Source organism: Syngnathoides biaculeatus, chromosome 3 (genome assembly GCF_019802595.1).
Source record: "Syngnathoides biaculeatus isolate LvHL_M chromosome 3, ASM1980259v1, whole genome shotgun sequence".
Lineage (NCBI taxonomy): Eukaryota > Metazoa > Chordata > Actinopteri > Syngnathiformes > Syngnathidae > Syngnathoides > Syngnathoides biaculeatus.
The window spans coordinates 5,125,535-5,140,236 of record NC_084642.1 but is presented as its reverse complement, the minus strand read 5'-3'; the positions used below and the strand labels follow the sequence as shown (position 1 = coordinate 5,140,236).

The 14,702-nt window shown below is 43.4% G+C and overlaps 1 protein-coding gene across 1 annotated transcript in view; it reads right to left on the bottom strand.

Moving 5' to 3' along the window:
- Positions 1 to 4,315: 4,315 nt before the first annotated feature.
- The window catches only part of tnfaip8l3 (tumor necrosis factor, alpha-induced protein 8-like 3), a 28,049-nt gene continuing 17,662 nt past the window's right edge, over positions 4,316 to 14,702 (bottom strand). The window contains exon 2 of the mRNA XM_061813808.1: positions 4,316 to 6,552. Coding sequence (XP_061669792.1) covers positions 5,990 to 6,552 — 563 coding nt within the window. The 3' untranslated portion in view covers positions 4,316 to 5,989. The remainder of the gene's footprint in view (positions 6,553 to 14,702) is intronic.

Here is a 14,702-nt window from a genome sequence, read left to right as displayed (position 1 = left end):
CATCTTGTGTTTAATGGCTGCAGGTACAAGCTCCTGCCACCTCAGCACAGCAGAGCCAGACCGGAGATACGGTCCGTGAAACCATGGTTTAGATTTTCAGAGGCCTGCCATGACCTCATAAAAGTAGTTTAGTTGATAGAAAAATGACACTTCATACTCGAAAAACCTGTCACTCGAGTTGACTGTATTTTCCCACATTGTACATAATTTATTAGACTGATAGAAGGAACTTAAGGTGGAGGTGGGACTGCATCAGGGATCTGCTCTGAGGCCCTTCCTGTTTGCGGTAGTAATGGATAGGGTGACAGATGTGGTTAGACTGGAATCCCCTTGGACCATGATGTTCGCTGATATTGTGACATGCAGTGAAAGCAGGGAGCAGGTGGAGGAACAATCAGAAAGATGGAGGCATGCACTGGAAAGTAATGTAATAAAGATTAGCCCAAGTAAAACCAAACAAAACAGTGAGAAGACATGGCGAGGGTGGACAACTTCAAATACTTGGGGTCAACAATCCAGCGCAATGGTGAGTGCGGTAATGGCCCCGTCACACCATGACGTTCTGGTCAGTGTTCTATAGCGTTTGAGGAAACGTTGGTAGTCGCCCATGGTCGCTGGGATAGCTCCAGAAGAGCGTTGTTTGAACGCTAGTGTACGTCAATGATCGCTGGGAATCGGCGGAAAACGCCGGTCCGGAAAAAAAGGTTTGAACATGCACAAAAGTTCTCACCAAGACCAGCGTTCATCAACGTTTAATTTTAAACACTGCAGAACGTTGAAGAACGTCCGTGGAACGTTTTACTAAGGTTTGCAGAGCGTTACACGCGTTTGGCTATCGTTAGTCAGTCGTAACTCTAGCTTTACTTGGTTGTTAATTAATAGTTTGCTTTGCAGTGAACGACTCACTGGCGACCTGTCAACAACCACTGAACAATCCCTTAGCGCACACAGCGTGTAACTAAAGTCACAACGAACGTTGTTTGGCGTCCATTGAGCGTCATTCGAGCGTTTCCCGAACTTCCATGCATATGGGTATTTAAACCGATGCTTTGTAAGCAAGGTCCATTTAATATTAAGCTACAGTAGAGAGCACCTACTATGGAAGATCCAGAAAGCAGCAGTTCGTTTTCGCGGAAAAACTCCACCAGACTATCATCAACAGCCCGGTCCAGGATCCTGCAATCCTTTCTGTGCTTCTTTTGTCTCTTTGTCGGACCGTCCTCACTGGGGTTTGCAAGGTGTTTAGGGTCCCCAGGGGGTGTCACATGGTGCGTGACTTCGCGGACATGCTCTTCCTCCTTCTGTTGTTTTTCCTCCAAACACATTGCTCGTGATGAAAGAGGCTTAGCTTTCTTACTACCAGCGCTAGTTGCTGAAGTCCGCTCCCTAACTTTTTTTCTTCTCGGCGGCATGATGCTCACTGTTCTAACTCACGACAACAACTAAAGTGACTATGAACTTTCCAACGTTTTAGTGCTGGTTCCACTGTAAAAATTACATGCCAGCAAAACGCTTTTCTGTCGTTATTCACCCATTGGTCACATGCTCAACACGCTCGTCCTATGTTGACAAATCGCTCGTCGCGCCCCAATGACACGTTTGCACCCGCTAATGGTTTTTAGGGGTATCTTATTTGGTCGCTGTTACATGTTTTTCGTGCTTTAGACACGTTAATCACACTCCAGATGTGTCATCCGCGTTTGAGAACGCTGAAAAATAGAACGCTTGAAATGTTCAGAGAACGTTGACCAGAACGTGATGGTGTGACGGAGCCATAAGGAAGTGAAGAAACGGGTCCAAGCGGGGTGGAACAGCTGGCGGAAGGTGTCTGGTGTTCTATGTGACAGAAGAGTCTCCGCTAGGATGAAGGGCAAAGTCCATAAAACAGCGGTGCGGCGGCCATGATGTACGGATTAGAGACAGACAGGAAGCAGAACTGGAGGTTGCAGAAATGAAGATGTTGAGGATTGAGCTCGATTGGATAGGATTAGAAATGAGCTCATTAGAGGGACAGCCAAAGTTGGATGTTGTGAAGACATGGTTAGAGAGAGCAGACTTTGATGGTTTGGACATGTCCAGAGGCGAGGGAGTGAGTATTTTGGTAGAAGGGTGCTGAGGATTGAGCTGCCAGGCAAACGAGCTAGAGGAAGACCAAAGAAAAGGTTGATTGATGTTGTGAGGAGGACATGAGGACAGTGGTAGTTAGGAGGATGGACGAGATTGGTTGAGATGGAAAAAGATGACGCGCTGTGGTGACCCCGAACGGGACAAGCTGAAAGGAAAAGAAGAAGAAGATAGATGTAGTTTTTGTTTTGTCACCACATGTTTCCCAGTGTAGCTCGCGTCAATGTTCATGTCTTGTCTTGCTAATTAAGTTTTTTTTTTTTTTTTTTTTTCCCCCACCTGTTCTCATCGGGCAAGCCCCTCATATCTACCAATCAAATCCCTACTTGTGCTACTCGTTCCTTGTCTTGTCCAGATGTGCCTCGTTGTCTCCCTAGTTTGCTAGTATTCGGTTCCCTGTTTTCAGTCATGACTCCCTGATCATGTCTTGTTTCCTCTAGCTAGTTTATTCCCAGTGTTTGTTACTTTTAATCTTTTTTTTAATTGAATTTTTTTTTTTCATAATTTAAAAATATATTCCTAGCCTTGTTTGCCTTTATTTCACCAACACCACAACAAAAATCTCAATCTTTGGAAGTGCCACAAGATTTTTATCCTTATTAGTTTGTGTCTCTTTAAGTAATTCAATGTCGCGTTTGTGTTTTTCTGCAGTTAAATCATTTTATGACTCCCCCTTTGTAGTTTTTTTTAAGTACACTTTGTTCTTTAAACGTCCTTACAGGCAAACAACATCTCACCCTTCAAAGAGTGTACGAATGACTCACCAGAGTCCCTTTAAAATCTCTTTTTCTGAAAACATGCTATTTGAGGAGTGCTTGAAAAATATTTCATGTAATTTTATTTTGAGCACAAACTGCTCACTTTGCGTTCGTCCATGTGTGTTTAATTATGGTCACTAGGCCAGATTGCAACACTTTTTTTTTTTGTTGCTTTTAAATAGAATTCTAAGTTCTTCAGTCTTTTTTCTCAAGTTTTATTTTTTAGGTGGCTTTAATGACTGGCTGTTATGTCGCGTTGTTTGAGCATCCATTCAATATCATTTGTATCCACCTCGGAATTTATTCATGTGTAGTCTTTGTCCTCAAAACATACTGGAATTTTGGTTAGTGGCCACTAGAGGGCAGTGCCTTCCATAATTTAACAGTGGAACTCAGTACAGGGTCTTAAATAGGTAAATTCCGGATTGTAGCCTTTCCTTGACATGTTTACGGCGTGTTGGGAAGAAAGTTTGTCCAGTCCTACAGCGGACAATTCGTCACCGATGTTAGACCTGAAGACGCAAGTCCTACTGGCTCACCTTCTTTCTATTAGTTGCTCCTGAAGGTGATTTATTAGCTTTTGGTCAGAGTGCAGTGCAAGATGTTCTCCTCCAAAATCCGTCACGCTGGAACAGAAAATAAGTACCTTGTCTAAAGTGTCCCCACAAAGTTGGACTCGTTTGAAAATGAAGAATTGAGATTAAGAGGGAAGTGAAAGAGTGAGTTGCACTTGATCAATTAAGTAATTAAAATGTTGATTGAATGATTCTTTTGCATACTCTTAGACTGAGCCCAAGTACCAAATTTGAACACTTGCGGTTCTGTATTAAGTTTATTTAGTCTGGCAAGCAGTCGAGAAGTTGTACTTTGCAAGTTCTTCCTGCACTTTCCCGGGCTTTCTCCAGGTACCCCAAAGCCCCCCTACATTCCAAAAACTTGCATGTTAGCTTCTTTGAAGACTTAATGAAGTCGTCCCTCGGTGTGAATGGGACTCCGTGGTTCCTTGTCTCCACCTGCCCAGGCTGCTATTGGCTGGCAATCAGCGTATCATTTACTTTTTTTGACATGGAAGAAAAACTGGCACGTTGGAGCAGCTCTTGAACGTTGGCCTCACAGTTCTGAAGACCGGAGTTCAAATCATGGTACCACCTGTGTGGAGTTTGCATGTTCTCCCCGTGCCTGTGTGGGTTTTCTCCATGCACTCTGGTTGCCTTCCACATCCCCAAAAACATGCAAGATTAACTGGAGACTCTAAATTGCCCCGAGGTGTGATTTTGAGTGCGACTGTCTGTCTCCATGTGCCCTGCGATTGGCTGGCAACCAGTTCAGGTTGTACCCTGCCTCCTGCCCGATTACAGCTGGGAAAGGCCTCAGCACTCCCGTGACCCTTGTGAGGATGAGCGGATCAGAAAATGGATGGATGGAAGAAAAACTGAAAAAAAATGTTTTATTAATGAATTACAACAGTTACCACTGAGCTAACTTTGCAGTGTTCGCATTTTGGCATCAAAAGAAGGGTTGACGCGGACTTCATGGTTGGTCTGCAACCACGGGGGCATCCCACGACGCAGAAACGGTTTTATAGCACGACATTCCGAAATGCATGTTGGCAAAGTCATGGCTCACGTGCATCTATGTGAAGCGAACAGGAAACTTGTGGCCTTGTGTGCAGTTTGTGGTTTATTTTCCCGATCCATTCCATCTGTGTAATTCCTGTCTTGGAGACAATTTTAGGTTTTAAAAAAAAAAAAAAAACAGCAGTAATGTTGGAAGCTTATTTGAGCATAGCAAGCATGGAAATCGTTCTTTTCCTTGATGCGATGCCTGAAAACATCAATCGACGCTGGGAATGAGCGCCGAGAAGAAAGTCAATCAAAGTCTTCCTGTTATTGTCAGAAGAAACAACAAGAAATCTTTAATAAAAGACAAGTAATACACCCTGGAGAGGTTTAACACAGCAACATGACTTGTCATTGTTTTGTTTTTGTTTTTTTTATGTACAAAATAATTCACGGCAAGCCCTTACAGACACCAAAAAAAATCACCGCTATCTTCCAAATGCAAATTTACCCACTGCATGTTTTTGGCCATTGGTACTTTTTTTTTTTTTTTTAATTTATTTCCACACAAAAGGGAGGACATATGGAGGGCAGCTTGAACATTTATTCGATAGCCAGTTTAAGGTTCCTGTCTCCTGTCCTGTTTCCTCAATCTTTCCCTAGTAAGACCGTTCAACGCACTAGTAGAATAACTAGGGCATACTCGTAGAATGACTTATTAATGACAGTTTTTCCACTTCAGCGCAAACGCAAGACATTTCTACTTTTTGTGTACTACTAGTGAAGCGCTGGATATTAACTTGTAGAATCTTACAATGTGTACTGGAAGCACAAAGTTATCCAGTGTGCTGTTATGCCTTACTACTAACATGTACCACTTCTCTTCCTTCGGCTTGTCCTGTTAGGGGTTGCCACAGCGTGTCATCTTGGATGAACGCATATTTGTTTGGCACAGTCTTACGCCGGATGTACTACTAATAGTGGAAAACGCAGTAATACTATGTTGTCCTACTAGTGTACTAGTACATGGATGTTAAGATGGATACTAAGGACATCAACGAATGACTTTCCATAAAAGACAAGTAATCCATGTACTAGTGCAGTTTTTGTCCTCACTAGCAAGCACATACGGATATTAGTGGGCGCTAGTATTACTAGTGCAGTAGAGTAGTTTAATAGTAAAATTCAACTGTGCACCAGTAGGCTAGAGGTGCAGTTGAAAAAAAAACTACGAGTACACTGAATTGCCGCATTAGTGAGGACAAAGCGCATACTAGTACATGGACCCGAAGCTGGATGGCAAGGACATGGGGTAAATGCTCCAAGGGTTTTCCGTGAATGCATACATGACACACCTTGTCCGAGTGTGCTAGCGGAGGACCAGTCTTCATCAAACAACCCTCAGCGAGCCGCAGCTTCAGGATGTTACAACCGGCTCCATGGAAACGGACGCAGGAAACAGGAAGCTGACAGAGATAAAGGCGGAAGTGATGCAAACTGTCCGGGGGAAGGGCGAGAAGGAAGCGGCGCGGCGGCAGAGCTAAGAGATTAAAGCGTCCCCTCGTCCAGCAGTTTGTTGATGCCGTTGCAGATCTTCCGCAGAGAGAGTCTGTAATCGTCTCCGTCTCCGTACAGCTCGGCTAGGAACTCGCCGTGGGCGAAATGGTTGAAAACATGGTCGATGCGAGCGTGCGACCGAGCCGTCAGGTGCTGCTCGACCAGCGTGTGGAGCAAGTCCCGGCACTCCAGCAGGAGCTCGGACAGAATATTCCGGTCGAAGGTGTACTCCACCTCGTAGAAGGACACCGCCGTCATGGCCGCCTGGTTCATCTTTTTCTTGAAGCGCTCCACCGTGTCCAGCTCGTCGGGGCTGAACTGGTGGTTGCGGTAAAGGATCCCGATCTTCAGGGCGATCTTGATGACATCCTTGATGATCTTGTGGGCCTCCTTCTTGCTCTTGGTGAATTCGCGGCTGGTCTTGTAGAGCTCGTCCAAGATCTCGCTGCTGGTGTCGTCCGTCAGCATGTTGGCCACCACCATGGTCGCCATCTTGCTCAGGATCTTTTTTTGGGCTTGTAGAGTCAGGGAGCGCGAGTTGAAGCTCTCGTGTCCTTGGGGAGGGAGAGCAGAGGGGAAAAAATGAGAACGGCTGTTCTGAAATGAGACTTGCTAACGTTTACATGTTGAGTGTTGGTGCAAACAGGTTCTCATACCAGTCCTCAGGTTCTGTACTTAAGTACAAGTATACAGTAGACACTTGGCTAAAAGTAGATAAACTGACTCAACTCCTCTACTACAATGAATTCAGGTATTTGTTTCTAAATACTGTACACATTTAAAGATAATTGTTGAAAATGTGCCAAGACGGAGAACTACTGTAAGTAGTTCTGAATTGTGGAATTATAGCGGTAGTTTTTCACCTTTTGAGTTTTCCAGATTTTTTTTTTTTTTTTTTTTTTTGGGCTTGGCTAAAATTGCACCTGATAATGCACGTCAACGTCTGACACTAGTAACCGCTCTGCCACCGTATAGGAAATTGTGCATAGTCACCCACGTCAGCGGTTATCTGGAATAGTTAGCTAGCTAGCGATTCTTACGCTTAGCTTCTTTCAGACAGTCCACTTGTGTGGTTGCTTTAGGGTGCCTCGTCAGCACTAAACCCACAATACATGAATTGCGATACAGTACGGTTTTGAGAGGGATGACGGTATTAGCCAATTCAAATTTGGCAGGATTGTTAACACTCTTAATGGAGTCAAGCACATTTGTGGTTCGGCAATCACACCTAATTTATCATATGAATTTGCATTCTTTTTTTAACCTATTCTCCATTATACACTGCAGTGGTGTCTTGGTGTTAAGGAAACTGAACTAATGTTAAAATAGCTAATTCATGCATAAGGTGCAGATATTTATGAAAAATCAACTTTAAATCCCACACCCCACTGACAGCTACTCCTGGCTTCCCCGAGTCCATCTTCAAATAATGGGCAGAAATAAACCAAGGCAAAATGTAGACGTGAACGGTTGCACAGTGCAGCAGTGCGGTGCAAGCACATTCTGTAACAGGGCGGCGGCCTTCTTGGAGTTGGCAGCGATGCGGTGGGGCTGACTTAGGGAGGAATGATTATTATCTACTGTGGAGAACATCAAACAGCTGCAGAGTGATAACGCCTCCCCGCGCTCTGTCCACATGCTTCACAGCTGTGCATGCGTGGCTGCAACTATTCTTAGCCAATAACGTCAAGAACTGTGATGTCTGACATGTGGATGTGAGGAGTTGGATAATGAAAAGGTTCAGTTTCTTAAGGAGCGGATCTCACACCGTGGAAAAAAGCATCGGGACTGCTAACTGCTGGGGAAGTGATTCACACCAAGTTACCATGGCAGCAGTATGGCTGAAAAATCTGAAACGCAAACTGGAATGGTAGCGACAGTGTTTGGGCAAAAGTATTAGGATTCATGGTTATTACACTTTATTTGCAGAAAGTATATTTCATTGAGGGGGTACAAAATCCTTCCCCAGGTGGACGAGTTCATGTATCTTGGGAACTTGTTCAAAAGCGAGGGAAGAATGGAGCGGGAGATCGACAGACTGATCGGTGCAGCGTCTGCAGTGATGCGGACTTTGTATCGGTCCGTTGTGGTAAAGAGGGAGCTAAGTCGAAAGGCGAAGCTCTCAATTTACCAGTCGATCTACGTTCCTACCCTCACCTATGGGCATGAGCTTTGGGTCGTGACCGATAGAACAAGATCCCAGATACAAGCGGCCGAAATGAGTTTCCTCCGCATGGTGTCTGGGCTCTCCCTTAGCGATAGGGTGAGAAGCTCGGTCATCCGGGAGGGCCTCACTGTCGAGCCGTTACTTCTCTGCATTGAGAGGAGCCAGATGAGGTGGCTGGGGCATCTGATTCGGATGCCTCCTGGACGCCTCCCAGGTGAGGTGTTCCGGGCATGTCCCACCGGAAAGAGACCGCGAGGACGACCCAGGACACGCTGGAGAGACTATGCCTCGGGATCCCTCCGGAAGAGCTGGAAGAAGTGGCTGGGGAAAGGGAAGTCTGGTTATCCCTGCGAAGCTACTTCCCCCCGTGACCTGATGGATGGATGGATGGATAGATGGGGATACAAAATGCTTGACAGAGTTATAGAATAGTCAGAGTTTGGTGGCATAGCCAAATATTGTACTCAATTCAGAGTACAGAGTAATTTGTGGAACAAGGATGGGCCCTATAGTGACCCTTGAGGCACACCGCAGCTAGGGGTGGGCTGATGGTGGTGGCGGGGTATCGACTAAATTCTGGGGCCCAAAAATGTGCTTTTGGAGCATGCTTTGCACACTGATTATCATTCTGAAACAAAAATGACCTTATCGAAACTGTTCCCATAAAATGTTTTTGATGAACACTTCAGCCTACTTCTACGCTACTGAATTTTAATGTTAGTCATTATAGTGGTGCTTGGAGAGCAACTCTTGGTATTTCATTGGGTGGCACTTAGCGTAAAAAGTTTGAGAAGCACTGTAGTAGATCATCCGAACGCGTGTTTGTGTGTGGGTGCGTATCCACAAGAGGCTCAAAGGCGCACTACAATGGGCGAAAGCCGATCGCTGGCATTTCGTGAGTTAGTTTAAAGCAAAATGACATTTCATGCACATATAATTAGCCCGGCGTGACATTTAGCAACAGAAAGCAAATGTCTGTCTCCAATCGTTTCAAAATTCAAATGACAGCCCATGCCCTCTTTGTGCTCTTTCGTATGGCATTAGAGGAGGACGACGAAGACCTCGAAAGCGGCTCCACAGCAGGGTGGAGGTTGTTTCAACACACAACACAGAAACTGGATTGTTTATCGGAGCTACTCATACTTTTCATGTATGTACAGCCGTGGCTTTAATCCGTAGTTAAAAAGCGAAGTCACGCTTTTGCGCAGCTGTGACGTTGGCAAGTGCGAAACACCCAAGGATGGTCACTGAACTGGCCTCAGTCAAAAACTGTTGGATACTAATTTGACAGCAGCCGGTTTTTCATCACAGGTGTCAGGTTGTGCATCGAAATACATTTAACTATTTAAAAAAACACAGATATCCTGGTATGCGTTATATTCAAGTAGCAACATCAGGATGTAAACCGGGTGGTCTTCATTAGGCAGCTCTGCGCTTGACATCGACTGGCTCTTTCCATCATTTCCTGTTTCTCTGAAGCGCCTCTTTGTTCTCCTAAACTCTCTGATGTTCCGTAAGCGAACTGGATAGATTTATGGAATGAACAACTTTGCAAACCACAAATATTGTGTCCACTGTCAACTTCAAAATTGAATCAGATAAGTGAAATCAGTCGGCAGAGCTGAACAAACATACAAACTCCAGAGGTGTCAAAAAGTATTTGGACTCTGTACTTAGGTAGACTTTGTGTATTAAAAAAAATACTTTGGTAAAATTAGAAGCTCTGATTGAACTTAATGTACTTAAATAAAAGTTTAAAAAAAGACCATTGCCTCTGAATTGTACATGTTTAAAAGTAAAATAGCATTTTTACTTGAAATTGTCTGTTTTGATAACTTGGAAAAACATGACTTGCATAATACTGCAAATGGGGCAGAAATGATTGGTCAAATATATCCCCCAATAAGTCAGACCAAAAAAAAATGACGCGTAATCTCCACCTTGAAGCATCACAGGGATTATTTTTCAATGCATCGATCGATCTCGAGGCAGTTTGTCGATTGCTACGGCGTGCCGAAAAAAAAAAAGACAGCCGTATTTTTCTGACCTTTAGCTCACCGCGCATGCGCAAACAAGGAGAACACGCTAGTCAGCGAGTTCCCCCTTATCAAACACGAGTATGGGTGCTGGAGTAAAGAAGAAGACAAAAATATCACTTTCATACAGAATGGGAGGAAGACTTATTTTTCACGATGTCAATTTGGAAGTGAGTTTGCCTAATCTGCCAGTGGAGTGAAATGAGTAGCAGCATTTTTGAACCGTTTATGGAAAGTACAACGAAAAAAAGACATCCACGTCCCTAAACCCGCCGATCGCAAGAGGCTGGGTGCTTGAAAAGTAGATCTTGGGGTAAAAAAGTTTCGGCACCCCTGTTCTACATGGACTGATGTTACTGCAGAATCTCGTTAAGATCGGTGTGGAAAGAAGTTTTTGCGATGATGGCAAGCCTGGAGCAAGTTGTACTTAAAGGACAGGGAGTGTCCAAAATTTGGGATCATTTCACATCTCATTTGCTGACTCCCTTGTCACTCACGTGGCCAGGTTTTACCTTTTTAAAGCCATACACACTCTTAAGTCACAAAAGATACGGTGGAACACGATGATGACAGTGGACAAAAATAATACCTGCACTTCACATTCTGTTGTTTAATAACGCGAAATATTTTTTTATCCAGTTGATTCTAACAGTATTTATTGCTTGAATAATCTTCTTAAATACACTTCCAAAGTATTCGTATTTGCTTACTTTCCACCCAAAATGCCGATAGGTGCTGGTCAACTCCTTGACCCCAGTCTGAACTCACTGATTAGGAATGTAAACAACATGAAGGACGCTGGTGATGAAGAACGAAGACGATGAGACACTCTGAGGTGTTAGTCAGCGGATGGAGCGCAACGATTATGAGTCAGTTGGCTGGGGGATGTCACAATAGATGAACGAAAACTGGCTCCTCGACCACGATAGCTGCGTCGAAGAGGTTAGTGACCGCCTTCCACTGTGGCCATCCCCGTTCTGGTTTAAAAAGAAAAAAAGGCTGACAGATGGGAGAGTGCGCGGCAATGGACCACCCATCCTCGACGACTCATTGGATCCCCCGGCTGTGGTTTTCTTGAGCAAGACATCGAAAGCCTGAAATTGCTCTTTGGGTGCCTCCACCAGTCAGTGAATTTTTATTGTGTACTTTGCTGCGATGGGCAGAGGCGACACTTTGTGGGTACGCATGTGTTTGTGACAAGAACTACAGTGGTGCCTCGGTTCTCGACCACAATCCGTTCCAGAAGGCTGGTTGAAAAGTGAAACGTTCGAAAACCTTAGCACGTTTTCTCATTACAATCAATGTAAAATGAAATAATGTGTTCCAAGCCTAAAACTATCTTTTAAACCATTTTTTTAAAGCTTTTCCCGGTAATAAACTGCATAGTAGACATACATATATAGTTTAAATACTTTATATAATTAAATCATTTAAGAAATCTATTTATTTTTTGCTTAAAATGCTTTAGTAGTAGAGTATGCTAGGCTGGGGGTGCATTGCCGTATCTATAGCGACTCGGACCCTGCCCTTGTAAACCTTTTTTATTAACAAAAGGGCAGAATAACTTTAAACAACCAATAATGAGGGGAGAAAATAAACATTGTTTTATATTTGGACAGAAAGTATGTAACGTACAAAATTTTTTACTTGCAACTAGAGGTAGGGTTAATGGAACAAAAGAAAAAAGCAATGCAAAACACCTGTTTCAAATGTCTTCGGTGGGGGTGACCCGCCCTTTTTAACGAAAGAATCGGTTTCTACTGTCCTTTGAGGACCTTCCTGAAGTGGCTCATAACAACATCATTGAAATTTTGCAGTGCTCCGCAACATTCTGCTTTGCCAGGGTGACCAAGTTCTACAAAGTTATGGATGTCGTTCCATTTAGCGCTGAAAGAAGCAACTTTTCGACTTCCTCCAAGTTCTGTGGCCTCTGCTTAGTTAACACGGTTGCTCTTTTAGCAACATCACTTGCTTTGAGGGCATCCTTGTGTTTCAGAATGGTGCTGATCGTCGATTTCGCCATGCCATACTTCTTCGATAGCTCGGAAACACGCACGCAAAAAAGTCACTAGCGCGTTCAGAGGCGTGTGTCGGTCAACTGGTTGCGCCGTTTCTGTTTTTTGGGGGGTGCGTTCGAAAGCACAATAACAAATTGTCGTGGGTCAGCCGGTCGGGGTGTTCGAATACCGTTTTTCGTTTGAAAGCCAAAGCAAAAAAAATCTCGAAACTTTCGTTCGTACGAAAACAGAGACGTTCGAAAACAGAGTACCACTGTATTCTACAGGGGAGAAACTTCCTTACATCTAATTTATTTTTGCCACGGGAAATGCAGCAAGGTTGCAATTCAATGCACAAGTATTCTGTCATATATTCTGTATCCTCTGTGTGGATTCAATCGGTATCGACAGGCACCTCTTTTGGAACAGCAGTCCCGGAACTTTTCTGACTCTTTGTACAAAATCGCTCAGAACTGTTCCTGAAGCCCATGCAGACTTTTATTTTCTTCCAAAATGAAGCGTTTCATATACTGTACGCTTGTGGGAGTAGCGCAACTCCACCGGGCAGCATCCGACCCCAGAAGCCGTGTGTCCATAAGTCTTTTCAAAAGTTGGTTTTTGACGTCAGGATTAGGAAGGTGCCCACTGCGCCACCAGCTCCGGCGGTCAACTAGACAGACTCTCTTTGTCCCGCCTGATGTTTTTAGAGTGCCGAGTCAACACTCTTTGCTGCATTACATTAAAATATACGTACTGTGTGGAACATGGAGAGCAGCCAAAGCCTGCCCTGCGTAAAAAAAGAATTTATACATGGCGCACCCTCTACAAAGTACTGTACATGTGGATTTAGTTATTCACTTAGAATGACAAGGATTACTTATCGGAAATACATGTACAGGAAACGAAATGCAGGCTTTAAACCTGCCACTAACCCATTAACATTTTAACATGCTTACTCTGAACACATCCTCGACTTTATTCAGCAGATTTGGAAATGATGGTTGACATGATTTTACTTCATTAATAAATCCCATCCCTTTATCATGTGCCATTTGACAACAAATACCCTTCAAAATAAATGGCTTCGGTGGTTGGAAAAAAAAAAAACACCAGATGTGCACAGGTACATACATATTTCACAGACTCTCTAACACAGGATAGATTTAGCTCGTTAAAAAGTAGTTTAAAAAGCTAGTTCAAAAATGAAAGCTGTTGGTCACAAATCATCTTTAATCATTGAACTGAATTGAAGAGCCATTAATCTGTACCAGCACCACGTAACCTCCTATTTTGACTTTTGTACCTCGGCCACCAGAAGCCAGTTTAAAAGGGAAAAAGAATAATCTTTCGGTATGTCTATATTGTCTGTCTACATGTGTTACTGCCCCGTTTGTGTTCAAATAGTCTTTTCTTGGAGGGCTACAACTACCGGGAAAATCGACGCAAGTTTTGTCAGCTCGTCTGTGTGGTTTTGAATTTTTAGATTGACTTCAATAGCCAACTTTAATATCTGGGTTTTTGAAAAGCAAATTTCAGTCAGTACACAGAATTCTTTCATTTTATTTAGCATTAAGTAATTTAATTTTTACACCGCATAAATACTGAAGTTATCAAGTACTAACGTACACTTTCCAGTCTCACCGGTGACGTACGATAATGAAATTAGGATGTTGCACAACAATGATGATTTTTAAGATGCGGCAGGGAAACATTTGTGCTCAAAGGTTGCGTTTTTTTTTTCTTGACATTTTTTTAACCGCTCAGTAGTCTAAATCATTTCAAATTTGTGAATAATTTGTGTCAAATAAGGAAATGGATGCAAAATTGTTTATTTTAAGACAGTCATGCTCATTAAAAAAAATATTTGACCCAAAGTACAATGAAAACAAATTTGAATGCATATATTATAAGTTCCTCATTTCAGGGTGAAAAATGGCTAAACTGATGAAGCAAAATGTGTCATACAATAGTTTATGTTTTAAATGGTATTTCCAATGAATGTAATTTTAATTTCGAAACCAATGAATTAACAGCGTTTTTGCTCTTCTCCCGTCGGGATCAGATGTCCCGTGACGTGACGGAGGCGCAAACGTTGCTAGTGACAACACGCAGATGTTCAGCACTGGACGGCGGCAGGTCGGTGACACGCCGCAGGTGCATGTGTTGTTTTTTGCTGCGGGGCACAAAAACACGCAGCGACCGTGACTGAACGTGTGTGTGTTGTGTACACACAAAGGCACGCACGCATTGTATTCACTTTTGCATGCGTTTACATTTTTTGTCCCCCTCCAAATATTATTGGTACAAGCACTCCAGGAGCTGAGATGCTCAAGGATAGCGGTGATGATGGTAGCATCCCGAAAATATATATTTTTATTGTTCTACCTTGGTACATATTCTTCAAACATGAATGGCCCATTAGGGCTCCGTTGAATCTTTCGTAACGTCACGGTGACGTGACTTTTCCATGAATGCTGAATGATTTTATTGCCTCTTGGTGCCTT